This window comes from Micropterus salmoides, unplaced genomic scaffold (genome assembly GCF_014851395.1).
Source record: "Micropterus salmoides isolate LMB-PRFRI ecotype aquatic unplaced genomic scaffold, ASM1485139v1 Ms_hic_scaffold_21, whole genome shotgun sequence".
NCBI classification, from domain to species: domain Eukaryota; kingdom Metazoa; phylum Chordata; class Actinopteri; order Centrarchiformes; family Centrarchidae; genus Micropterus; species Micropterus salmoides.
Genome location: NW_024041262.1, coordinates 22,729,037 through 22,756,916, shown reverse-complemented (window position 1 = coordinate 22,756,916; position 27,880 = coordinate 22,729,037). Strand labels below are relative to the sequence as shown.

At 40.4% G+C, this 27,880-nt stretch overlaps 3 protein-coding genes across 6 annotated transcripts; 1 reads left to right on the top strand and 2 right to left on the bottom strand.

Moving 5' to 3' along the window:
• The first annotated feature begins 606 nt into the window (after positions 1-606).
• Positions 607-6,296, top strand: cbx1b (chromobox homolog 1b (HP1 beta homolog Drosophila)). 2 transcript variants are annotated; one of them, XM_038735197.1, is made up of 6 exons: positions 607-780; positions 2,785-2,866; positions 3,130-3,301; positions 3,455-3,608; positions 5,337-5,431; positions 5,596-6,296. In XM_038735197.1, the coding sequence occupies exons 2-6, from the start codon at positions 2,812-2,814 to the stop codon at positions 5,735-5,737; spliced, it is 618 nt and encodes a 205-aa protein (XP_038591125.1). In that variant the 5' UTR covers positions 607-780; positions 2,785-2,811; the 3' UTR covers positions 5,738-6,296. The 2 variants fall into 2 exon arrangements, with proteins under 2 accessions (XP_038591125.1, XP_038591126.1); XM_038735198.1 differs by lacking the exon at positions 607-780 and adding an exon at positions 1,226-1,268.
• A 512-nt stretch (positions 6,297-6,808) lies between these two features.
• nfe2l1b (nuclear factor, erythroid 2-like 1b) lies at positions 6,809-15,960 on the bottom strand. 3 transcript variants are annotated; one of them, XM_038735183.1, is made up of 7 exons: positions 15,796-15,960; positions 14,954-15,076; positions 14,057-14,872; positions 12,863-13,087; positions 10,767-10,856; positions 10,500-10,655; positions 6,812-10,234 (listed from the first exon to the last, which is right to left on the bottom strand). In XM_038735183.1, exons 3-7 carry the CDS (start codon positions 14,612-14,614, stop codon positions 8,858-8,860), a joined length of 2,406 nt encoding a protein of 801 aa, XP_038591111.1. In that variant the 5' UTR covers positions 14,615-14,872; positions 14,954-15,076; positions 15,796-15,960; the 3' UTR covers positions 6,812-8,857. The 3 variants fall into 3 exon arrangements, with proteins under 3 accessions (XP_038591112.1, XP_038591111.1, XP_038591110.1); XM_038735184.1 differs by lacking the exon at positions 15,796-15,960 and having other exon boundaries at positions 6,809-10,234; positions 14,958-15,756; XM_038735182.1 differs by lacking the exon at positions 14,954-15,076.
• Positions 15,961-16,767: 807 nt separating this feature from the next.
• On the bottom strand, positions 16,768-22,999 carry cdk5rap3 (CDK5 regulatory subunit associated protein 3). The gene is made up of 14 exons (XM_038735190.1): positions 22,841-22,999; positions 22,548-22,593; positions 22,240-22,371; positions 21,395-21,495; positions 21,237-21,285; positions 20,727-20,905; positions 20,414-20,550; positions 19,652-19,796; positions 19,218-19,325; positions 18,796-18,877; positions 18,605-18,693; positions 17,475-17,680; positions 17,152-17,323; positions 16,768-16,909 (listed from the first exon to the last, which is right to left on the bottom strand). Exons 1-14 carry the CDS (start codon positions 22,844-22,846, stop codon positions 16,844-16,846), a joined length of 1,518 nt encoding a protein of 505 aa, XP_038591118.1. The 5' UTR covers positions 22,847-22,999; the 3' UTR covers positions 16,768-16,843.
• Positions 23,000-27,880: the final 4,881 nt, after the last annotated feature.

The window sequence follows — 27,880 nt, the reverse complement described above, 5'->3', positions numbered from 1 at the left end:
CTATGACAGTAACATATGGAGGCTGGAATGAATTTTTTTTCTTAAAGAATGACTTAAAATAATATCATAATAATCCAAATAGTTGACAACTAATTGATTAACCCATTAACGCCACACTGTTTTGTTTTTTATTTTACACATATTTCGAACTTAAACATCTGTTTATTCCATATTTATATCTATATCTATAGATATAGATATAGATATATTTAAAAGGCTATTTATTTATGACAACTGTATGTTTATGTCAACTCTGGCCCCCAATCAATATAGCAAATTCCTCATAGGCTACATGTAAAATACCACTTTGCAATACATGCCATACACCTTGATTTAGATAGTATCAGTGTATTTTCAGGGTCATTAAAGATATTCTACACAACACGTTCTCCTATAGGGATCAATAAAGCGCTGTTTATCTATGCGGGGCCCGTTCCGCTGATCCAGTCCGCCTTTTGCTCACACTCCGCGGCCACAGATCTGTAAATCACTCGCCCGCAGCCCGCACGGCTCCTGCTGCAGTGATGAGTACATCCAGATGTTTTAGAGTCGCGCTCCGGCGGACCAGGAGACTTTCTTCTTCTCTCGCACCAGACTAAGGGGCGGAAACGACACATCTGACTGTAGCCAAGCTAGCGGCTCCGTGTTTTGACAACCAATCAAGACAAACGGCGACGGTATCGCTACTAATATAATTGCGAGAGCTCGGCTGTCCTGTTCTTTTATTTCGGCGCGGGTGGACGTTAAAATAACATTTTTTTTAAAAATTGTAAATCATCGGTGAGTTTTATTTTTTAATCTTCCCTCCTACCTCTCTTAAACGTGTTGTCTCGGGAGCGTTTGATTGTGCACGAGACTGAACGATAGCTAGCCGTTAATGTGCATATTTTCCAAATCTAGCGCCGGTGTCTAGCTAGGAGACACGTTTCTCATCATGCGTGAGCATAAACGATCGTTATAATCGACACTCATCGCTGAGTGTGTAACATTAGTGTTGGTAAAGCAATATGGAGGAGACACCAGCTAGCTACAGACGAGAGGGTCGCGTCTTGGCTTTGTCGTGTGGGCTTTTCTTCCTTTTGCTTGCTAACGTTAGCAACAATAACATCACTACATTTGAACAGTATGTACTTTAACACCAGGACAATGCTAATTTAAAAGTAGTCTCTGTTGCTTAATTATCAGCTCTGCACGTCCACAGAAACGTTACAGTCCGCCGCCGCCGCCGCCGCCAGGTGTTGCAGACCTGCTGCTGGTTACAGTCACAGGCAGGTCCATGAACGCGCCTCCGGTCTGTTATTGATCAGCGAGGTGATCCATATTAAACGGAGATACCCTCTGCAATTATATCTTGTTATAGGTGATCAATAATACATTCGGTCATGGCAGTATTTTTGGGCCACTACACGTGTAGAGTTGCAAAAAAACATCAACAAAGTACATTTACTCAAGTGCTGTACTTTACTTGGGTATTTCCATTTTATGCCACTTTGTACTTAAACCATTAAAGTTTTAACATCTTTAATTACTAGTAACTTTGCAGGCTCAGAGTATTAATACAAAATAATCAAGTCGGCTAATACGTTCTTATCTATTATTGTGGATTAAAGTTACCCAGCAGTATATAAAGTAGTTGAAATGAGCTCCACTTTTACCAGAGACAACTTTAATACATCAGTAATTATAATCCAGGGATATAATATGAACTTTATTCTGAAATGGACCTTCTGTTTAATTTACTTTTGATACTTTAAGTATATTATAATTGCAGGACTTGTACTTATAACTGATTATTTTACACTGTGGTATTTGTACTTTATTGATTCATTTGTACATTCTTATATATTATTATGGACTAAAATACCCAGAAGTATATAAAGTAAAAAGCAGAGATGAGCTCCACCTTTACCAGCGACAACCTTAATAGATCAATTATTAACATCAATTTATATAAATGAGTACTTTTGATTCTTTAAGTATAGTTTGATGCAGGACTTTTACATATAACTGATTATTTTTACACTGTGGTATTTGTACTTTTACTTGCGTAAAAGATCTGAGTACTTGTAATACTGTATCACTAACATCCCCTCTATAAAAGAAAGGTCATATTTCTGGGTAACTACATGTGTAGTGTTGCAAAATAAGTAATGTACTTGAGTGCAATTTTTGAGGTACTTTACATGAGTATTTCCATTTTATGCTACGTTATACTTCTACTCCACTACATTTTGGAAACTAGTAATGTTTTGTAACAACTTAAAATTCTAGTTATTTTGCATATTCAGAGTATTAAGTCAAAATATAGGTTAACTAATAAAATATGATCTATTATTATGGATTAAAATACCCAGCAGTATATAAAGTAGTTGAAATGTGTTCCACCTTTACCAGCGGCAACTTTAATACATGAATAATTATCATCCAGTGATAATCCAATATAATTTATTCTAAAATGGTTTATAAGTACTTTTCCTTTTGCTATTTTAAGTATATTTTTATGCAGGACTTTTACAGAGTTTACACCATATCACAACATAATGGTACATGGGTAACTTCAGGCAATGCAGATTATGCAGTCTTTTTAAACAGAAATCTATACTTGGGACATAAACATAATGGGTTTTTAAAAACATGTATATTAACAAAAAAGAAATCTACATTGCCTCACGTTGTTTACCCATGTATCTTACCAATAAATCCCATTCTCCAATGCTGTTTTCTCCTCTCTACCACATTGATTCCGGCTTGCTTCCATCATGCAACAATCTTGACGTTGACCAGGAACCTGCTGGTCCCCAGGTCTACCTGATGAGTATGAGCCTGACTACAGAACCCCCTAACGATGGTCCCACAGTTACAGAAGGTTTAATATATCATTATTTTCTAACATAATTGCTCTGTGTCACTTGTCCTTGTGCGGTAAGGTGTGTGTCGAGGGACAAAGAATGAATAAAGTAATGTGTGTTCTGCACTGAGCAGATTAAGTAACACGTTTCTCAAAGAATTATCTGAAACTCTACCACTGAAAATGAACCTGCAGCCAGTAAGAGTTTTAGGTTTCAGGGCTCAGCAGGCGTTAAAAGGCGGGTGTCTTCAGGATCGTTAACTATCTGCTCGTTGCTACAGTTTCCAACCCGTCAGAGAGTAAAATGACTACACCTGAGAAGAAGGACAAGAAGCCAGATGATGTGCCTGAGGAAGAGGAGGAGGAGGAAGAATACGTGGTGGAAAAGGTCCTGAATCGGCGGGTGGTGAAAGGGAGAGTAGAATATCTTCTCAAGTGGAAAGGCTTCTCAGAGTGAGTGTTTTGGGGCGATTTCTTGTTGCATATGTCATGTCGAGTCATTCAAGTTATAACCAAGAAAACAACGAGATACCAACATGTAACAGGTGATTAAATTATTAACTAAAAACATAAATACCGTTTTTTTTTTTGTACTTGTGTCTGCAGGGAAGATAATACGTGGGAGCCAGAAGACAACCTGGACTGTCCAGATTTAATTGCAGAATTTCTGCAGTCCCAGAAAACGGCGCACGATGGAAAGCGGAAGGCGGCCGGAGACACAGATGGAGACGAAAATAAAACAAAGAAGAAAAAAGACGACGTAAGTCCCAAATCTTGGTTTTTGTTTTGCACAATTAAGGGTTTAAGTGGGTTTTTGTTCTTCTGTGCAGAATCAATATCACAGTAATAAAATTCACTTGTTGCAACAAATTATGTTAACTTACATCTTACCTGACAAAAAAGGCCAATGACTTACATGATTCCTGCTGCATCGAGCATCTGTTATGTAAAATTGAGATAAACATTGCTGGGCTCAATATGTCCTACTGTACTAAGGGTCCTGACACACCAAGCCAACTTCAAAGAACTAGCGTAGACAGAAACTGTTCTGTTCATGTCTTCTGTTAAAAGTTGCAACTGAACGCACCACAAAGACCACATCCAACGGCACAGCAGACCAACATGCATGTATGTTTTACACCTGCATGAGGACTAGTCAGCCGCAGAAAGACAAACAAAACAAAGTAGTGTAATTGTTTGACACCACTGTGATTTAGATGAAATAGTCTCATCAGTAATAATATGTCTTAATATGTAATAATCTGTCCAATAAAAGTTGCAACTGTTGTTGTTTTTCTTCTTCTTTGCTTTGCTCTGGTGTTGTCAGCCCATTGGCTCGTGGAATAACAAAAGTAAAGACACACACACAGAAGACACAAAATAAAACTATTTTGATCTACACAGCATGAGATAAGACATTTTCCTGCAGTTTAAAATATTGCCAGGAAAGAAACCCCAAACAAGCCACAGTAAGTTGGTTAGATGAAGAGTTGCAGGTGGCAGGTGTTTATTGTAGTTCAGGCAAACCTTAAACCTCATCAAGGTAAGCACCTTTTTGTCACGGAAAACCACATCACAGGCTCTGATGACAGTTGCTCACGGTAAGGCAGGGTGCTGGTTTCCAGACAATACGGAAATTCAAGTGTCCACTTGTAACAACCCGTTACAGGCTCCCTCCTGCACATGCAGGATACCCTCTGTGGAGTCGAATATCCACCAACAGGCAGCTCTCAGGCTGAATCCCAAATGTTCGGACTTCAAATCCACCGTTCATAAAGTCCTTACAGGAGGGCTCATGTGGACTTCCTGCAGACTTCTAGAGAGTCTGCCTGCGGCGCTTGAATTATCCACAACTCGTTGCAATACAGATGTGACACTACAATTTCTTAAAAGTTGCCGACACAAGACAACAACATTTACTTTAAAATATTGTGTGAATGAAAATGAATGAAATGCATGCAGAACTGAAAAGATGACTCAATTAATGGATTAGTTGATTGACAGAAATGTTCATTTGCAACTATTTTGAATAATACTTTTATGAGGATTTGATGCTTCTGTCATACATGAGAGTAAACTGAATATCTTTTGGTTTTGGACTGTTGGTCGGACAAAGGGAGACATTTCTAGACATCAGCTTGGGGCGGTGGGAAATTAGAACAGACATTTTTAACTATTATCTGACACTGTATTGATTAAACCACTAAGAGAGAACATAATCAGTAAATTAACTGGTGATGAAAATAAATCTTAGTTGCAGCCCTACAAATATGTAGAAGTGACGCTGAGCACGTAGGCAAGATCGTTTACCTGCATTCCTTTTGTGCTGATCAGAATTTAGATTTCAGATTTCTATGGCCACACACGCAACCATGAGAACTTTAAATTCGGATGTACCCATGACATACTCAACGTTGTTTTGTTATGCGTTAGGTATTCATGCTGAAATTGTACTTTTGTGTTTTGTATTTTGTCATTTGATCATCAGACAGAGAAGCTAAGGGGCTTTGCTCGAGGGCTGGATCCAGAAAGGATTATTGGTGCCACAGATTCCACAGGAGAACTCATGTTTCTGATGAAATGGTTTGTATGCAGCGTGTAGCACAGTAACTGCTGGCCATCTGTTTAAACTGGTACATCAGTGATTAAATAACTGCCTCAGATGTTGGGGAATTAAAACATGGCATTACATTATTTACCTGTGTGCAAAAAAGCATGTTATTAAAATTGTTTTTCTGTTTGTATAGGAAAAATTCTGACGAAGCGGACCTGGTGCCGGCGAAGGAGGCCAATGTGAAGTGTCCGCAGGTGGTCATCTCTTTCTACGAAGAGAGACTTACTTGGCACTCGTATCCCACCGAAGACGAGAAAAAAGACGACAAAAACTAACACAGGGCGAAGGGGCAGGGGCAAAAAAGAAACTGTAGTTTTGAACTTCATTGTACTTTCGGCAGGATTCGGGGAGGGAGGGGATCAGAGACAAGCAAGACATCAATGGACTCATTCGTCTTTTGGTGTAGTATCACTCATTTGATTCTGCTTTTATCTGGTTAGAACCTAACTGTAAATATGCTTCAGGTTTGCTTGACAAAATCCAAATGAAATGTACAACGCAGTGTTCACTGAGGATCCACTCCAGTTTTAAGAAAACTGCTCGGCTACTTCAGTAACTTTTTCACATAGCATTTGGTCCAGTGTTCAGTCATCTTGCTATGGCGTTGTATTGGTGAGGTGATGTTTTTATTTCATTAGTGTGCCATTTTTTTTATAAACGCATCGGTGCTTCTGAGGGCAAAACTGTGTTCATCTTAGCTGTTTCCTTAGGACCCGTTTGGTGTATCATTATGGACCCTTTTCGGTGATTCATTTGGTCATTGGAAATCTTTGTAGTGTTTTTCATGAACATGTCTTGCTTGTCGGTTTTGGAGAATAAATCACTTTTTGTTACTGTGTTGTTTCAAGCTGGTGTTTATTACCTAGCAGGGCTGCAACTGACGATTATGTTCTCCATTAACTGATGAATGATTTGTAAACATCAGAAAACAGTGGAATATACTTTAATAGCGTAGAGTCAAAGGTGGTGTCACCAAATGTCTTAACCTAAAAATATGCAATGTACTCCTAAAGTAAGCCCAAAACCATCAAACGTTTGGTATTTCTTAATTGAGAACTGAATGATTGTTTATCAAAATTACTAATTTTCTGTCCATCTACCAACTGATTAATCGTTGCAGCTCTTTCACCCAGTTGTTCATGGTCCTGGGGCTCGTTCCAAGAAGCAGGATTTTTGAGTTGTCGGGATAACTGCAAGTTCCCCAAGTCACCTCCCTAAAATCTGAGACATGGACTGATGTAAAACCTCAAACTTTTCTAGATAACTTAAGAAACCTGCTTTCCGGACCAAGCCCCGTGTTGCACAGTATAACATATACCATTCATGACAACTAGAACACAAAAGAGTCCCGGGTGAAAATAAAAACACTTTATTAATCAATAAAAACAATTCTTGATTGCCAGCAAATATCTCAAAACAGAGGGAACTACATCCAAACTGAAAGCAGATGGTGAGACTGTTATGGAGACATTTGACAAACTACATAAATCATGACAAACACAAACATGAAAATATTTACATAACGAGACAGACAAAAAAAGTGCACTAAGTAGTTGCAGTACTAAATAGTTGGTGTCGCACTGGGTTACACTAAAGTGAATGTTAACCAGAGTTTCATGCCTGAATATCACATTTAATGAAACATTTCTCCTTTTTTTGGACATCATCTTAATGTTGCGAGTTCTGTTCAGCCTCTTGTAAAATACTCTACCCTAACCGCTATGTCGGCTGCAACAAGAGGGCGACGTGACGTGACTTACTGACAAACTTCATTCAAATAGACAAGTAATAGCACTTCTACTTTGAGAACATTTTTCTTCAGTTCTCAAAACATTTAAAAGATGAGATTGTGAAATAAAGGCATTCGAATCAAAGTGGCCACAACACACACAGTCATTTCACGCATTCAAATAACTTTTATCTCATTTAACAACTCGGCTCACTTTTTTATCAACACAAAAACTTCAAAACATAGGAACTCAATATTTAAACCAACCCCTTGGCTTTACAGCAGTTAAAAAATTGCCTCCAGTGGCTTTCAGTTGGGTAACGTTGGCAAATGAGTTAAATAAAAAGGGATATCGCTACACCACAGCGACAATCGAGCCTGTTTAGAATGAATGGCATCCAAGAAGAAACAAAAAAAAAAAACCCAACAAATAATCCATAACATTAAACTGTGATAGCCTGGAGTTGATGGTAATCATACAGTACACTCTGGAGTTCCTGGCCTATCACAATATCTTAAATTCCTCTTATGATTACAGGCTCAAATCAACAAAGAGGGTGTAGACTTTTACATATAGCTGATGTGGCTAGACCTATAACCTTGCTTATACTACAGATTATGAACAGTTAATAAGAGCCTTCCTAAACGCAGCTCTTGTATTTAAACCTGCAGCGAAGGAATAGCGACACACACGGCAAAATGCATATAGCCAAGCCTTTTAAAAGACAAATTACAGTGCTATGTATAATTAATAAGGAAGTTGATACATTTAGCAATGCAGTGTGCCTCCTCCATTAAACATCCATCAGCTTCTCTCGCAGGACTTCAACTCCAGGCCTCTTTTTTAGCAGTGGCCAACCCGGGAACACTCTGCCTCCCGCCTCCGACTGTTTCTTGTCTCAACATACTCTATCCACACATCAAACCCAATCTCTTCAGGGCCTTCTAAACTTAGATGCAACTGACTCAAAAACTGGAATTTGAGTGCAGCGTTTGAGCATTTAAGATGTGTTCAGATCAAGTGATGTGCACCATACAACCTTTGGTTAGTATAGGTGTTAATGGCATCCTAAAAAGACGGACTTCCTGTAGCCTTTGGTATCTAAACTCTCAAAACCATAGGTGCTGTTCTTTGCCTGAACATTTGAAACTTAAACGTTGACTATGAAAATCACTAAAAGTCTCCAGGGTGGGATGTGATCTGATAGTCCTTTAAAACCTTCCGTGCATAGGTATTCCAACCATTCTTGTTAACAATGTTCTTTTACTCCCACTTTTCTCCAGACCAGTCCCTTTGTTTTACCCTACAAATCTTCTCCATCCTCAGTGGTTTGGTGCAAAAGGGTCAAGAGCGGCTAACATTTTTCTAATAGCTCCTTTAATGTCCTCTTTAATCCCTCGTCTCCTTGCTTATTGTTTTCCCCCTTCTAAATAATGAAATATCAGTACTCAAACAAAGAGCTACTTCTGCTTCAAAGTTGTTTCCAGGAAAAATAACGTAGGAACAGAATGAAAAGAGAGAAACTAATGCGAGAGTAGTCAACAATGCCATATTTCTACTCACCGGAATCTTCTTAAAGGAAAAAAAGGACATCTCTCTTGCATCTGCAGAAATCTTTCTTATTGATTTAGCAAAGTTATAGCATAAACGGCAGTTTGCCCCCCCTCACTTCTTTTTGTCTTTTTGTTTTTTCTCGGGCTTTCGGTTCTGCTCAGCAGTTGTCACGCCGCGGGGCATGATCAGCACGCTGCCATCTGCGCTGTACTGGAGCGAGTACTCGTTGGGAGGATAGGGCCGGCCCTCCTCATCCCGTAACTGAGTGAACACCTCTTGGTACAGACTTTGCATCTTCTGCTTCATCTGCCGGATGGAACGAATGAACTCCATCTTCTCCTTCAGCAGACGGGCCTTGTTGCGCCTCAGGTCTTGGACACCCTGCTCCAGATTTATGATCGTGTCCAGCTTGCGTTTGCGGCAGTTCTGGGCAGCCATCTTGTTCTTGCCGCGCCTGCGGATGTCGCGGATAAGGGCAAGCTGGGCTTCACTCAGGTGGTGCTTGGCTAGAAGCTCGTTGAATTCTTCCACAGGCAGGTTGATGATCTTTTCGTTGGAGAAGGGAATTTTCATGGCCCGGGCTCGGCGTTCATCACGGCTTGCGTGTTTATCGAGCAAGTCCTGATGAGGCTGAAGCTTTGAGTGCTGTTTGTCGCGGACAGTCTTCTTCCCAGTTGAAATGGGGAGCTCTGGGTGCTCAGAGAACGCAGATGATAGCGGCAGGTTGTACGTATGATTGTGGCTGATGCTGTCGAGCTGAGGGAGCCCGTGAAACTGGGAGGGGTCTTGATAGCTCATACGGCAGAGCTTACTGTATTCAGGCTGATAACCCCCGACAGCACCTTCCTCTGTCTCCACAGTGGCAACTTCAGAGTCGGTGCTGTAGCCCACAGCTCCCTCCTCTGAGAAGGTAGCAGACGTTGAAGAGGAAGATGCTGCAGAAGAGCAGGATGTCTCAGAGCTGCTTGGGGAGGCCGGGCTGTGGCTGGAGTCCAAGGAAAGACCGGAATCTGAGTCAAGCTCATCCTCCAACTGCGACGCTTGGGCCTGGCTGAAGCCCTCCTCCATGGCAAGGTCCAGCAAGCTGATCTCATCGAGCATGGACTCTTCCAGCAGAGTGCTGAATGGATCGGGCAGGATAGGTGTGGATGTAATGTTGTTACTAGAACTATTAATGTGTGGTGGGAGAAAGATCCCGGTCAGGTTAGTGGCTCCAAACGTGGAGTTTATGTTGCTGGAGTTGCTGGAAGAAAGTCTGGGCATGGTGGTTCTTGGGGTGATGGTAATAGAGTCCAACTGGGGATTGAAAATCTGTGTAAAGTCTTGGCTGCAGCTGGGGAGGGAGGCCTGGTGAAGGCTGACATCCTGGTTAACTGGTGTTGAAGGAGTAGAAAGTTCGAAGCTCCCCACAGGGCTTGACTCAGTTGTCCCACTTGTGCCGTTGACACTGCTGGAGTTGGTGTTGAGCGAAGTGTTCACTTCCATTGCCTTTGAACAGAAAGATTTTGTTAGGGGAAAATCTTTAATTTTATCTACTTTTTATGGTTAAACTGACACACACTTCAACACAGCAAACAGGCCATTTTTAAACTTTCAAATATGCTTTTGCACTACAATGATATTGAAAATGATAATGATTCTTATTTTGAAATACAGGTATTTTGAATACCTACTTCTATCAGTTCCCACACAACAAATATATAAATGTGTCAGGACAAATAAATACACCTCACAATTTAAAAAGGGAACTTACTTGTAGCTCCATGATGGCCATGATGTCTTGCCACTGCTGCTCCAGGTCCAACTGTGGCTCTGCTGGGGGCAGCTGTGGTGCCAGAGGAAGGCCCTGAGATGTAGAAGGAGCTTCTTCATTGGAAACTATTTCCGGGGGGACAACCGGGGCTGGAAACTAATTGAAAATGTCATACACATAAAGCAAAAACATTTTAACAACTTCATCAAGCAATCTCAATAATACCTTGCTTTACAATGAATGTGAAACAACAAACACTGTTTTTACCTCTGATTCTTCTCCAAAAGGGAACGTGGCCTCCAACAGCCTCAAGCATTCTTGTAAAGACAGTGAAGTCTGTGAGCCAATACCTGGGAGCTGGGCAAAAACAAAAAAGACAGACCAATACAGTGAAAAGTACCCATTAGTTTAGGGCATTTTAACATCTGAAGTTCAATTCAGGGTTTCTACGCCTATTCCATATAAAAATTACTTCCTTTTCCAGACTTCTCTGTAGACCATATTTGAATCAAATAATAATAGCTCATTCAAATCAGTTATCACCAAACCATTGTTGCTGTTTGGACAACACTCCGAATCAGAAGATTGGACAACCTTACACTGTTGCACAAAGAGGAAGAAAACTAACCTAAATTTGTTTGTTCAGTGTGTCCATGGAAATGACAATGAACACAGCCGCAGAAAAGATAATCAGTTAACTTTTCTGATGATGCCTAATATTTGGTTATTTGTGATGCTATGCAATTCAAAGACATTGTTGCATATTTTCAAACTAATTAGGTAATTAGATGTCTGGATTTGGTATTTATAAGGCACTTGGGGCAGAGCTGTTTGGACTTACAGGCGTAGAGCATTTGCTGTACGGTAGAGGTTTAGATGCAGAGTGTGTTTTCAGTCCCATGCTAAACTTCTTGCCTTGTTTTCGATAAGATCAAGCTCGCTCTAGCCCACGCTCTCACACACACAGTGTTAAACATTTTAGCTATGCGGGCTGCCTGCTTCAAATGCCACGAAAAACTGTTGTATGATCAATTTATTTTTTAGAAATGCTGAATTTTATATATTACGGACTAATGAAAGAAATTGTGGCCTTTTAGTTCTGGTGTGGAATTGACAGGTTTGAATGACAGTTAAGTCTTTGATTGGACAGTTTTGCAGACTGTCTTGTAACACCATGCATAATATTATGGGAGGAAAGTTACTGCGTGGTCACTACATTTCTCTCACTTTTTATTGGTGAACTGCTAATATACACAAACTAGGAAACAAGCTCAATAAACCTGTTTTAACTCTTTCGGACTGATATATCCCTGCACTCGAATGGGGACGTGCATATCATTAGCATGGTTACAAAATGATAAATATATAGGCTATACATCACTTCCAGATTGCTCTATTATCAGTTCTCACTATCAGCAGACGGATATCATAGTAGCAGCACTTTAAATTCATGCTAAAATCATGTATCTACTGTCACACAGTCAAGTGGTTTGCTTTGCTTTCACACCTTGAGAAGGAGGGTCTCGGTCCACTGCGGTTGGTGCTGGTCTTTAGACTGCACCGGAGTTTTAATGACAGCTTTCACACCTGCCCAAATAAAGTGTATAAAACCGGCAAACCAACACAGGTTAGGTCTGAAAGCACCCATCATTCTGACAGTCTTGCTGAATCCAACTGTCATTTTTCTGTCGTTTTGTTTCTTGATTAAAAGCAAGTTCATTTCAGTGTCCTAAACAGACACGTTTTCATATTCTCACATTCGTTTGCATTTGTTTTCTTTATCGGAAGGGTTAATTCATTGAAACCTCACAGTGCATCCGTGACATTTTTATGAATACACTGGATGTAGGTAGTTTTACGAGGATTACATTTATACGTCACAGGGGCAAACGATTCTGAATGGCCACTGGAACGTTTTCTTGGATGTTAGCCATGGAATAAATGTGATTTAATAGTATAGTATTTTAACTTTAGAACATGGGCATGAACACAGCTGATTGGCTCACTATAACTTAAAAGCGCACCTACATCAAACAGCTAAAGCTTGATTGCTTGATCTCACCTTGCGCTGTCTGAGACCAAACCCATTGACTGGTGTGACTCAACAATGAGAGGACACTCTTGAAACTAAGCCATTTTATAGATAAACACTTTTTTAACCCAAACTGTTTTCCACAAATGGTGAAAAGGGACTAACTGGAACTCATGAAAATAAACTCATATTCAGCAGATGAAATTATCTTTTATCACCAGTGTGCTGCTCCCAAGTTTCTATTTTCTTTTTATGTGCTTTTAGGCAGTTAAGTGTACCACCTTCCACTGGATGAAACACTAGGATATCGAGATCCATTTAGTCTACAAACCTGCTCTGGAATACTCTCTCCTGTCTCCCCGTCGACCGGCTGAACTCCTTGTACGTTTACTCCATTTCTCCAGCTCTCTTGTTCCTCATTCCCGTCTTTGTTCTCATGTGGGCTGGGCTTCTCCTCCTCCTCGCTCTCCTTCTGACGGTTGCTGTAGTTGAACACTTCTCGTCCTGCACCAAGGTCGATGTCCTGTCGCCATAGGATGTCAATCAAGTCAATGTCCTGGAAAAACATATAGCAACCATTGAAAAATGGCCCTGTACAGAGAAAAGTTACTTTAATAGCCAGATATTGTGTAGGTATTCAATGTATTGAAATCTAACTCATATGGTACAAATGAAACCCAACATATGTGGGCTATGTATGATTGAGTTATTCATGATAATAAACTAGTACTTATGCTGTTTATCTTTTACAAGGGGAATTATGGCATGAAAAAGTGGCATGATCATGTAACAGAAATGCTATGCAGTCAGATGATGCAACCATGACACACACTTTGACATGGTGGTTATCATATGATCAGAAAGAAGTCTTGGTTCATTACAGCCCAACAATGACTTAACGTCACCCCAACTCTATTGCATCAATATGGCCATTATGTCAAGTTCGCTGAAAGAAGAAAAATGATAATTTAAATTGAAAAACAGCCACTAACAATAAACTATCATAAAATGTAACAAGTAAATGTAAAAACAGCATTTTCTTTTGAACCGTTTTAAGTGAGTCAATGAAGAAACATGACTTGGATTTCAAAGTAGCACAAACAGCTGTAACGAATGTGACTCTACTGGTTTGAAAATATTTGCACAGATAAAATACAAGGGCTGTGGAATGACATAGGTAAACCCATCGTGGTATACATGTTTTCATTATTTGTAGTACAGTACACGAGTGGCTGTGGCTCAGGACGTAGAGCGGAAGGTCGGTGGTTCAATCCCCGGCTCCTCTAGGCTGCGTGTCGAAGTGTCCTTGGGAACGATACTGAACCCCGAATTGCCCCTGGCTGTTCCGCCAGTGTATGAATGTGGGTGAATGGTGCAGATGTATTGTAAAAGCGCTTTGAGTGGTTGGATATACAAATACGGAGTATTTACAGTATATTTGTGTGGTTATGCTGCCGTCAAAAACTGTCAAAAGGAGATGCTCCCCAGGTGTTAGCAGAGTGAAGGTACAAACAAGCTGCAGTACCTCTTTGGTGAGGTCATCATTGCCATCCCTGCTGCCCTGCTCCTGGTTGCCCTCTGGGGCAACAGCTCCCAGGCTGCTGTCTGCTGCGTTCAGGTTGTACGTGGATTCAGGTGCTCCACTTCCTCCCCTCATGGCCGGGGTAGCGTCAGGGTTGTTAATGTCCTCTAAGCCGGCCCCATTGTCCAGGGTGATGCTGGGGCTGGACTGGCTGCTGGCAGACACCACAGTCTCAGAGTCACGATGAACTAGCCAGGTGTTGAGCTCGGTACTGGGCACAGAGAAGCGATCCAGCTGGCGCACCTGGTTCAGCAGCCGTCGAGTGGTGAAGAAATGGTCGAGGTCCACACTCTTTGGATGGATGCCATAGCCGTCCAGCGTGTTGCGCAGGTTGTGAAACTGTGTCTGGGTGTAGGCTGAGCTAGGGCCCAGGATGATCTCTCTCAGAGGGGGCAGCTGATTGTTTAGATAGGTGTCAAGGTCCACCCGCACCCCAATGAGACTCAGAAGGATGGTGAACTGAATCAGGCCCTCTGTGAAGTACTTTTTCAGGTAAAGCATTTCTTTACAAAGGAACAAAAGGTGAAAGTAAAAAATAAAAACAAAAGCGGGGGTCAACTACCTGGGATCGATACTTCTGTACTTGCACTTAAAAACGGAGACGAATACATGAACATAAAAAGTGGTTAAAGACAGTGAGGGGGAGTGGGGTCTGGATGTTTAGAAGGCGTCCAAGATCCAAGATGGGGGTTTCCACTCTGAGAGAGTCCAGTCTGTGGTCAAAGCCTTGTTCTTCATGCGTTTCTCATCTTCCCATTCCTGACAAAAGTGATAAATGACATGTTATTGCTCTACTGCAAACTACAATAGTTCAACATGACAATCACAAGCTTTACCTACCTACATTAAGCACATGTAAACGAAAAGAAAAAAGGACTTGCTAGTAGCAACACTGCAACCACTCCTCCATCCTCCCAAGACTAGACATGTCTGCTCGCACCGCGTAATGCCTTTTTTTTTGTTCTTGGAAATACAAAAACAAGCTTTTTAGGCATCACCCTAACCCTTGACGTACAACTACTTCTTGAGGGTGCAGCTGAAGGTGAACGCAAGTCGAGAAAGCTCGCTGGGCTGGCTAACGACAACGTTAGGAGGCAGACAGGGTCCCTCCCTCCTCTATTTCGCCTATCTTCGTCCTGTGTTAGCCGTGTTAGCCACCTTGTGTTTTGAGACCCGGCTACTGCTATTACACATGTTTAATCACCTTGTAACGTGACATAAAGTAGAAATTATAAGCTGTCGCCACGTTAGCTAGTTAACTTGCATCTCTGTTTACCCCCCCAAAAAGTGACAGCTACCTGTACTTCCGCCGTGGCTAGCATCAAACAATCTCCCTAGCAACAAGTGGTGAAAAGATGAATGACAGATTATACAGCCATTCAAAGGCCTCAAACGCGGTGACGACACATGACTCCAGCAATTGCCGGCCAATAGGAATGAGGCGTGGGTGGGGAACTCAAAGCCTACACTGCGCTAGCCTTTAAGCTAGTTCGCTGCTAATAAGCGTTCAACTACTTTGAAAAGTATTAACCAAAACACACTCCTGTATCCAGACATTCACAATTAAACACTGCTTATTCTTCCATGTGTCCGCTGACGTTAGCTCACGCCATTAATCACTGTTAATCCGTGTATCGCCGTACGCATTAGTTAATTGAAAACATCTTGGTTTTTATACTCACGCATGAAGATTACGCAACTTGTGTCTTCATGCCCAAAAAGTCCGCTCCCACACAAGAACAGTCACAAAGTCCTGTTTCATTAAAACTCTCACGGTTTCACGATATAGCATACTCCAGCCTTTCCTCGCTGAATGGCCCACCATGACTTGCAGAATTGCTAGCTGGCCCGGCTAGCCTAGCAGCACGGCTTGACACCAAAACACGCTTTCAAACAGAGCATGCGTAGAACATTCTAGTAGCAAGCTTTCATCACCCGACCAAAAAATCCCCCACTGGTAATATTATACAGATTATACCAATAAAGTCTAAAGTTTCTGAGATATTCAGTGCCAAAAATAGTTTTTCCAATGTTGGAGGATTATAAAAAAAGAAAATCATGCAATTAAGTAAGTTAATGTTATTATAAACTGTGAGAAGTGATTTGTTAGAATATTTGATATCCATTACTGCAAGTTTTCTAAATCTTTATCATATTCTGAATTATTTATTATTTAATATGGAAATTACAAGATCAACAACAAAAAGAAATGTGTGCTTACAAAAAAATTATTTTAAGAGATTTAAGCAGCATAAGTATGCCTTATTTGCACTTTATTTTTTTATCCACCCTTAAATGTATTGGTATTTTATGTCTTGATTTATTTAATATGCAATAGTAAGTACTTTACTTGTTTTATATACAGTTTATGATAATGACTTGGTTCTGTCATCTTTGTTCTATATATATTATACATATTAAATTGAAGTAAAAAAAAAAAAGATTATACAAAATAAAATAATCTATGCAGTAAAAACAAATTTAACCAAACATGAAGTGGATGCATTAATAAATGGATAAACCCAATATTTGACAGAACTGTCAAACTGTCTGTTATATAAACACACAAAGGCCTTTCACAAACACACATTTCTAAAATGTGAAATGTTTCTTACCCAGTGTCGATCGAGAAAATGTAAAGAACACTCAATACCTAAAATTAAATACCACTTTTATTTCTCCTAGTAGATCATGACAAAAAAAAAATTCAGCGAACATCTGTGATGTTCACTATATATGGACCCCCATTAGGTTGACAGGCCTTTTGTTGTATTTCTTTGAAATGTCAGCTTCAATCTGCAAAGACAAACAACACTCATGAGATCTTTCAAGGTGTGTAATTATGAGTCCTCTGTGTTTTATATATTAATTTCTGTGTATTGTTTATATTAACATGGATATAATGGTAATAACCTGTAATATTTTTATGTTTACTGTATTCGAAGGAAGGAAACAATTCTACACAACCATCTCTTTCTAGTAAGATGGAGAATCGCCAACCCTTTGAACTTAGATAAATTGAAAGATTAATCCAATACCAGTTTCTGGAGTTCGCGGGTGCATCCTGCCAGCAGGTCAACACGAGGCTCCAGTCTGGACTGCTCCTCTAAAGCTTCCTGCCTTTTCTCAGCCATTGTGGCACTCTTCAGTACAAGAATGTCTGCCTGCTTCAGCTTCTGTCTCAGCACTTCTGACACACGTTCAACATACCTAAACAACACATTTCATACAAACAATAATGAGAAAATAAAAAAAAACATTTGCTGGGAAGAACATGGTTCCAATTCTCATCCCTTTTGTATTATGCTTTTGCTGCTGACTGGAATTGATACTGTGAGGAGGATCAGTTGTGGCAGCATACCGAGGCGAGGCCTGGATCATAAACAGGTGCTGCATCCGGAGAGAGGTGAGCCGGCCCACAAGGTCCTGCACCCTTGACAACATCTCCCGGATATGCTCACGGGATTGGCCTTGGATGACAGAGGGGGCCAGCTGGAACTGGCTCATGGCTACCACATCTCCCTCCTCTCCCATCTCACTAATGCGCTGGGTTAGGAACACTTCCAGCTGTCCGAACACAAGAATCCAGTGTCACTTGTTAAATCTGATAGATGATCTAATCTATCATTCAAATACCATCCAATAAATTAATTACCAAACTGGTGGCCCTCCTTAAACCATCTGTGTACCCCACAATTATTAATTACCATTTAGTCTACTTTTATGTGACTGTACAATACTGACATATCACTTTATAGAGAGCATAAGTCTCTCCCCTTCCGGTGGACCAACAGGGGACATTATTTTGGAAAACTATGTACGGAAGTCAACGACGAGAGACAACAAATTCTTTTATCCCATTTGAACTGTGCACTGAATAACACATATGATGTTTGTCAATTTAAAATATAATTTTGCAAGTCAAGAAAGTTGCACTTTGTTGTAAAATTGTTTTAATGTAAGACCACAAACCCAAAAGTCACGTATGTGACTGGAGCTAATGTTACTGAAGCCAAAGAACTTCCATGTGTATATATTTTTTTCTGAAGAAAGGTCCCATTGGGCGGAAGGGAAAGATTTAGGCTCTATATAAAGTGGGAGGAAAGTGATGAAAAAGTGATCCGTCTCTTCAGCTGCTAAATGCTCCACTATGTTCATCAGCTGGTCTTTAACTTTATCATAGTTACAGCAGGGCAGGTGGTGACAGCGCCTTTTTGAAGCTTCTTCACTGAAACAGCTCTGGCTGAAGATGATGCAATTTAAAGACATCACCTTGGACTATGGGAAAATATGACGGCCATTTCAACTACATAACATGTTTTACTATATGAATGATTTTTAAAAAATGAATAAGTAATGAAAATAATCTCCAGTGTTTATACTTTTCTATATCTTTCTTTGTTTGAGCACTAAAATCACAATTTTGCCAACATGACCTTTTACATAAAGATCATACAAGGTTAATTTGACAATACATGACTGGGTCTTTACCTCCATTAGCTCATCAATAAACTGGCTGCGTGACTGAGAGTTCTCCAGTATAGATAAGGCATCCTCGCCCCTCGCCACACCCTCAGGGCCTACAAGAGGACACATGTCTTTAGCAAACAGAAATGTCAACAGCTGAGCATGTGATAAGTTGTGGAGCCATAATGGTGATCTAAAAAAAGAAGTGTAGTTACAGTCTGTGCCCGCGTCTACGATTTCAATTTCAATGGGAGCTGCTTCACTGTCACCCCAGTCAATACCACCAGCACCAGCGTCCTGTTCAGGGAGACAAACAGAAATAGGCATAGTGGAGCAGAGGTTATCAATCTTTTCAGCTGGGTGTGCCCCCACAGCCCCTAACAGATGAACTCAAACACCACTTCATATCAGCTGGTTATCCATTACTTTTAGCAAGCGATTTCAACCACTTAACGCTATGACATGCTTTTAGAAACCTATTTCAGCCATTTATCTGTTACTTTCAGTACAGTTACAAATTCCCTAATAAGAAAGGATGTAATGCTGAATATAATATAAGACGTATGTACATTGAATGTAAACTACATATTAATATATTCTTTATGAATATATTTATAAGGTGTATGTTGTCTCTTACCTCAGAGCTCGGCTCCAGGCTGATACCCCAGTCTATTCCATCCTCAACTGTGATGCCAGAATTTACACCCAGAGTATCTGTGCCTTTGCCAAATTCACCCCAGTCAATCTACAGAAACACAAAATCAGTGGTGAGAAAAAATCAGTTGTGAATTAACACATGAACACATTTATTTGACCTTTTTTGGCATTTGGATATCTCACAGCAGCACAGAGCTGCCACATGAGTCCTGGGGCTGTATTACATATCTTGTTTAGTAACTGTGATAATCTGAATTAGAGCCTGATTTTAAAGTAACTGTATGACAAAAATAAAATGGATTTAAGGAGAATTTATAAATTAGGAAGTGACTTTTCCTCTAAACTAAAGTAAGATAGGAAGTTTTCTAATATGTGAAACTGAATAATACATAATATAACGACAGTGAAACCAACCGTATCCTCTGTGACTGCATCAGGAGGAGCTTCCTCCACAATTGGCCTTTCAATAACTGTGGGGACTTTCCCCGTTCTCCACTCATAAAATGTTGCGTTTCCTCTCTTCTGGGCAAATGTCAGCATGGGCAGGACTGGTTCTGACCTACAAATGACAATGTGGTTTTTAGAACAAACCAAATGTTTTATTATTGATGTATTGCTGTTAGGGATGTGTACTTATGGTGTGTTCCATGAGACAATGGAAGTCGGAATTTCCGAGTTCAAAGTCGGAAATTTCAAAGGGAACGCCCCCTTAAGTCAGATTTCTGACTTCAAAAGTCAGGAGAACCGCACTACCCTGACTTCATTGATCCAAGATGGCTGCTCCGAGTATCAACAGTTACTGAAAGCTATAGTTTATACTGCTTATTAGCACTTCTGTGTACTTGTGCCTCATATACATTTTTGTACACAAAGTGCTGTCCAGCTGCTGTCTGTGGACGTGTTGCTACAGTGTTTAGTAACTATCGCACAATGCGTTTTTTTTTTTTTTTTAAATCAACCGGCGTAACTATGGCTAACCTGGCTAGTTGTAAATAACGACTGGCCACGCAAGGTTTTCCGACTTGTTAACTGAAACGTCAATGTCATTCCCAACTCCGACCTCCGAGGCAAATGGTACGCACCAAGAACAAACTAACTTTCCATAAAAGATGTACAAGGACAAGGAGTATATATATATATACACAAGAGTATATTGTACATTGATGATGTACTCACCACTCACATACAAAGTTTGTGAAAGCAGTATAAAGTTGGATATGCTCCTCTAACTTTGCTGCATCCTTCCCAACTTCCTCAAGAACCACTGGTAAGTCTTTGACCAGAGCCTGAAGCTCACGAGCCACATTTTCTCCCTGTTAGAGGAAAAAAAGCCATGCATCAGGATGAAAAACACAGAGAGCGAGGGTCTGGACAAGCATCATGTCATTTCATTGGTCTATTAATAAAATACCTAATTTTGAACATTGCACAATGTCAGTGTAAGTGTTTGTTAATATTCTCTGGCAGGCTTCCATGTTCTTATACTTACTGTGATGCCATACTGTTTGCAGGCAGCATAATAGCGTTCCCTCAGGTCTGCAGCTGAGCTCTGGCACTCCACTTCCCGCCTGCTCAGCTCCTGCTGAAGCTGCTGGGCTTTGGCCAGTTGCTTCCTCAGAGCCGGGCCTTCGTAGCTCACATTGCGACTCAGCAAGCTGGCCACCTCCGCTGGGACACACAAACAGATATTTTTTATTACAGAATTCTACTCAGGCAATTATTTAGTTTCAATAGCTGGATGCAATTTCCCCATATCCTATAATAATGATACAGGAATAATCTCAACAGCAGCAACAAAAACTACTCTTTTCTCCATTTTGACATAGTTAGCTTTAGACTTTCTGGTTTCTAAGAGAATTACAACATGTATTGGAACCAGTATCATTTTTTCTTAATTAAAATAGCCTTCCTACCCTATAAAATAATAAGTCTAACAGCGTATACAGATGTTGTGACACAATAATAAATACAATGCTTGTTTTGTTTTTATATTACTCACCCAAATAGATATTATCTACCTCATAAAGGGACACAATCTCCTGCCAGTCCTGTGACAACAAAAACATAAAACATAATTAAAATCAAAACATTCGGATAGTTTAAGAGCAGAGGAATATTGCACAAAGAAATCCCCACAGACCACTTGAATTATCTCACCTTCATCCTCTGAGAGGAATATCTGCCAAATATGTTCTTGGAGGAGGCCTCAGTTCCCTTCAGTATCTCCACTATCCTCAAGCAGTGAAAGTAGTGAATGTCTACCAATTAAAACAAAGTATTTCAATTACTACATTGCATAATAATACACATACAAACATAACAGAAGAGTAAAGTGGCAACAAGGATGCGAGGTCTTGGTGTAATGCAACAAATGCAACTTTGAAAAATAAGAATGACTTTTTCCATGGACTCATTTTGTCCCTCTCATGTTCAGCATTTGTTGTTCTGAATGACAGAAGCCTGATCCGCTTTATAAAATCCAGAAGATCATTTAAGAACACTTACAGCTGTTTTTAAGATATTCCAAGAATAAAAAAAAAAAATGTTTACCCTTAACCAATCAGAGATGGTAGCCAGAAATTACATATCTCCTTTTCCCTCCTTTTAAAAAAACAATTTGCAAAACATAACATAATTTGATAAGACAATATAGTTAAAAAACAAACCCTCCGCCCCAAATCTCCTTGCTTGCACAAGATAAATATAAAAATTCTAAATTAAGATGTAAACGAATGAAAACTAGAGACTGATAATAACTTTGTATATGACATGAGACAAAAAATATAAATGCCTTATTGTAAATGAAAATATAAAATTAGTGGAAAGTAATATTATAATTTCTTTTATCAAGTTGATAAGAAGAGTCCATGAGGATTCTGGAAATAGCTTAAAAACTATGGTACGTGTTGTGTTTATCTTTCAGAAAAATGCATGCTTATCTCTGTGACTTTGATGTAATGAAACAGATGAGAGGCACAATCTGGATCTGTAATGGGACCTACAGGAGCCGGAGAGAAGCCTCTTGATCTCCTCGTTCTCTGGCATGTCCTGGATGGCAGCATTGATCTTCTCTCTGATGGACTGTACAGCACTCTGCCATTTCAGATTGCAGTGACGTCGATCCACCAGCCAGTCTGAGGACACAAGAAACATTCAATACCAATAATATCTGTGCATCTGGCATAATGTGATTAATCTGTTGAAGGCAACAGATGGTTTTGTAGATCTGCTGTAGAAGAAACACAAGCTAGTTCGCATTTACAGTAACAGATGGCATGAACATTTTTATACGAGTGTATTTCTGACTTACCCAAAAGCTTGCTGGTCTGTATGTCGATGGGAAGGTTCTGAATATTCTGTTGAAGAGAGAAAACAGTCAACACATTAGTAACTTACACTTTCTAGCAGTAACTTACATTGTGCAGGGAGATTATTGCATTATTGTGCAGACCTCTAACGTTCAACAGCTAAACAAGAGGACAAACTATTTTCTGTATTAATCTTTGGGAACTGTTTGTTTCTCAGTTAACTGGACTTTGGCTAGCTAACGTTAGCTAGCATGCTTAATAAAAACCGAGTAGGAGATACTTATTTTCAGCTTACCTCCATTTTCTCTCAGCCTTTTCAAAAATGAAACCACTTCTACGATTTTAAGGTTTCATTATAGGTTTATTTATGAAGCTTTATATCCAGGATTTGCTGTCACCATCCGTGTTTCACTGTTTATGACACGTTACTCGATGGAAGGCCAATAGAAGGAGGTGATGTTACATCCGCTAGAGGGATTGACCAATGATATGTCACTATGCTGACAGCCGCAGCTGATTGGTGGATGGTTCAGAGTTGAGTTTTGTTTTTTAAATCAACTTTATTTGAGTTTGCGTAAATTACAAATGTATAAAACAATTGTACACGATGTGCTGAGCGCTGTGAGGGATAAGGAACTTTATTAAATCTTTAAATACAAGACAAGCTGATGCAGTTTGCTAAAATGCATGAATGAATTTAAATGAAATTACTTTAACTTTACTGGTGATTAAGTATCATCTGATTCCAGTATGAGATCATTTCTACCAAATGATCTCGCTACTGTAGTAATATCTATTTGGAACAGGGCTCCTATAGATCTGTTGTTGTTGACTGGAAAAATAAATTTGACCTATGGAAGAGTCGGGTGGAGAAAACAAGTGCAATTGTTGGGAGATTTGAACAGCATACAGACTCCAGAGGCTATTGCACCAAATACTTTTAAGTCCCCAGGTGTAACAGGAATATTATACTATAACTCAACATAAATAAATAAATAAATAGAAGACCATAAGTGATCTACCAACACAATATTATTGTTAAATCAATATGCCATGAAGAGAGATTTGTGTTAAGATAAAATGTCCTTGTTATTTCATATAAAATAGTTTTGTGCTCGTGGATGAGAGAGCATGACAAGAAAGCCTGGCGATGAACTGCAGATATTTTCACAGCTGACATGTCTTATCAACATCATAGTTACAAACTAGAAACAAGTTGAAGCCACCCAGGAGTGGGCAGAGTTAAAGTCTGTCGGTAGGAGGCGGTGTTGTCATTTAACCTTTACTCAAGTGAAAGAGGAAATTAGGCTGTTTGAGTCTGAGTCTGTGTTCTCTAAAGTCCCTTCTGAAAACGCTTTCTTATTTGTATTTTGACCCTCATGTGGTTCAGTGTGGTATTTCATCCCATCTTTCTCTCTGTGTCTCTGTGAAGCACTTTGTAGCCTACTTCGTTTTGATAGTTTATTCTATTATTAGCCTATTATATATTTTATAATTCTTTATCCTCAGAGTGTTGAACACACGGACTCTTAGTCAGTAACAAGTGCAGTACCTGACACACGTGCAATAATATCTGTTTTAATACTCCCAATACTATAATATGTCCCAATACTGTAGTTTTTAAGGATTGTATCCATTGCACATCAACTCTACCAGTACTTATTTACTTAATACTGTAAAATACTGTAGCCTATATATCCACACTCCTCCACTTTGAAAGCTCACCAGTTCAGCATACTTTCAGCTACAGACTTGATTTAAACTGTAAATTGGTCACAAGAAGTTAATCTATTAATGATGTATTCAGCTTTTTGATATGTTTTATGGTTTGTTCACGGTCAAGTTTCATGCTTTTTTTCATGAGTTAGAGTGGGTGACATCATCACTACAGTGTAGCAGGCTCGGAAAATCTTCTTAGATTTTTCTCTTTAACTCGCTGGCTTGACCATAATTTTATCTTTTTAATTAATTAATTAAATTATTAATTAAATTTAATTTGTGCATAATTTTACACCAGAAACATAGTAAATTTAGTTGTGGTTCCTCACATGGGCTTTTTAAATCCCACAGTCCGTCTCACAGTCTTATAGTTCACCTGTCTCTCTGTCTCTCACAGTCCGTCTCACAGTCTTATAGTCCACCTGTCTCTGTCTCACAGTCCGTCTCACAGTCTTATAGTCCACCTGTCTCTGTCTCACAGTCCGTCTCACAGTCTAATAGTCCACCTGTCTCTCTGTCTCTCACAGTCCGTCTCACAGTCTAATAGTCCACCTGTCTCTCTGTCTCACAGTCAGTCTTACAGTCTAATAGTCCACCTGTCTCTCTGTCTCTCACAGTCTGTCTCACAGTCTAATAGTCCACTTGTCTCTCTGTCTCTCACAGTCTGTCTCACAGTCTTATAGTCCACCTGTCTCTCTGTCTCTCATAGTCAGTCTCACAGTCTTATAGTCCACCTGTCTCTCTGTCTCACAGTCAGTCTCACAGTCTTATAGTCCACCTGTCTCTCTGTCTCTCACAGTCAGTCTCACAGTCTTATAGTCCACCTGTCTTTCTGTCTCTCAGTCAGTCTGTCTCACAGTCTTATAGTCCACCTGTCTCTCTGTCTCTCACAGTCCGTCTCACAGTCTAATAGTCCACCTGTCTCTCTGTCTCTCACAGTCTGTCTCACAGTCTAATAGTCCACTTGTCTCTCTGTCTCTCACAGTCTGTCTCACAGTCTTATAGTCCACCTGTCTCTCTGTCTCTCATAGTCAGTCTCACAGTCTTATAGTCCACCTGTCTCTCTGTCTCACAGTCAGTCTCACAGTCTAATAGTCCACCTGTCTCTCTGTCTCTCACGGTCCGTCTCACAGTCTTATAGTCCACCTGTCTCTGTCTCACAGTCTGTCTCACAGTCTAATAGTCCACCTGTCTCTCTGTCTCTCACAGTCTGTCTCACAGTCTAATAGTCCACTTGTCTCTCTGTCTCTCACAGTCAGTCTCACAGTCTTATAGTCCACCTGTCTCTGTCTCACAGTCTGTCTCACAGTCTAATAGTCCACCTGTCTCTCTGTCTCTCACAGTCTGTCTCACAGTCTAATAGTCCACTTGTCTCTCTGTCTCTCACAGTCTGTCTCACAGTCTTATAGTCCACCTGTCTCTCTGTCTCACAGTCAGTCTCACAGTCTAATAGTCCACCTGTCTCTCTGTCTCTCACAGTCCGTCTCACAGTCTAATAGTCCACCTGTCTCTCTGTCTCTCACAGTCAGTCTCACAGTCTAATAGTCCACTTGTCTCTCTGTCTCTCACAGTCAGTCTCACAGTCTTATAGTCCACTTGTCTCTCTGTCTCTCACAGTCAGTCTCACAGTCTAATAGTCCACCTGTCTCTCTGTCTCTCACAGTCTGTCTCACAGTCTAATAGTCCACCTGTCTCTGTCTCACAGTCCGTCTCACAGTCTTATAGTTCACCTGTCTCTCTGTCTCTCACAGTCTGTCTCACAGTCTTATAGTCCACCTCTCTCTCTGTCTCTCACAGTCTGTCTCACAGTCTAATAGTCCACCTGTCTCTCTGTCTCTCACGGTCCGTCTCACAGTCTTATAGTCCACCTGTCTCTGTCTCACAGTCTGTCTCACAGTCTTATAGTCCACCTCTCTCTCTGTCTCTCACAGTCCGTCTCACAGTCTTACAGTCCACCTGTCTCTCTGTCTCTCATAGTCAGTCTCACAGTCTTATAGTCCACCTGTCTCTCTGTCTCTCACAGTCTGTCTCACAGTCTAATAGTCCACCTGTCTCTCTGTCTCACAGTCAGTCTCACAGTCTTATAGTCCACTTGTCTCTCTGTCTCTCACAGTCCGTCTCACAGTCTAATAGTCCACTTGTCTCTCTGTCTCTCACAGTCTGTCTCACAGTCTAATAGTCCACCTGTCTCTCTGTCTCACAGTCAGTCTTACAGTCTAATAGTCCACTTGTCTCTCTGTCTCTCACAGTCTGTCTCACAGTCTTATAGTCCACCTGTCTCTCTGTCTCTCATAGTCAGTCTCACAGTCTTATAGTCCACCTGTCTCTCTGTCTCACAGTCAGTCTCACAGTCTAATAGTCCACCTGTCTCTCTGTCTCTCACAGTCAGTCTCACAGTCTTATAGTTCACCTGTCTCTCTGTCTCTCATAGTCTGTCTCACAGTCTTATAGTCCACCTGTCTCTCTGTCTCTCACAGTCCGTCTCACAGTCTAATAGTCCACCTGTCTCTCTGTCTCTCACAGTCTGTCTCACAGTCTAATAGTCCACCTGTCTCTCTGTCTCTCACAGTCTGTCTCACAGTCTTATAGTCCACCTGTCTCTCTGTCTCACAGTCTAATAGTCCACCTGTCTCTCTGTCTCACAGTCCGTCTCACAGTCTTATAGTCCACCTGTCTCTCTGTCTCTCACAGTCTGTCTCACAGTCTAATAGTCCACTTGTCTCTCTGTCTCTCACAGTCCGTCTCACAGTCTAATAGTCCACTTGTCTCTCTGTCTCTCACAGTCCGTCTCACAGTCTTATAGTCCACCTATCTCTCTGTCTCACAGTCAGTCTCACAGTCTAATAGTCCACCTGTCTCTCTGTCTCTCACAGTCTGTCTCACAGTCTAATAGTCCACCTGTCTCTCTGTCTCTCACAGTCAGTCTCACAGTCTTATAGTCCACCTGTCTCTCTGTCTCTCACAGTCCGTCTCACAGTCTTATAGTCCACCTGCATGCATAACAGTGCGCGCGCGCACACACACACAGACACACACAGACACATTAAAGGAGACTTCTTAGGCTTCTTATATTTTCTGTCTTTTGTAACTCAATAACAACTGGCAACTCCTATGCTTAGTCTGTCTGTACTGCTGAGCGGCATAATCATCCTGCTTCAGGATCTCGGCCAATCAGAACACAGTGGGCTTTGGGGGCTTAAACTGACGAGAGCATCTACTGCTTGTTTAAGAGAGAGGCTGAAATGAGAGCTTGCATGAAGTTTAGCAATCCAGTTTAGCATTAGCCTTCAACAGCCTGCATTCATACCGCAATTTCTCCAGAAATTGCACTGTTTAGTTACATTTCTGTTAATACATTAAAACACTGCACATATCCGCACTGCTTTTTATTCATATTTTTATAATTTCTCATATTTCCAACTTACATACTTTCTATTATTATTTCTATTCCTTACACCTTGATATGCAAGTGAACAATTTGTAACAAAGAATTTCCCATTGGGGGTTGATCAACAAAGTATTTCTGATTCTGATTTGATTATTATTATTTTAAAAGAACAAATAAACAATCTAAAAAGTCCTGCATCCTACTGAAGTATGAGTACAGGAGTATTAT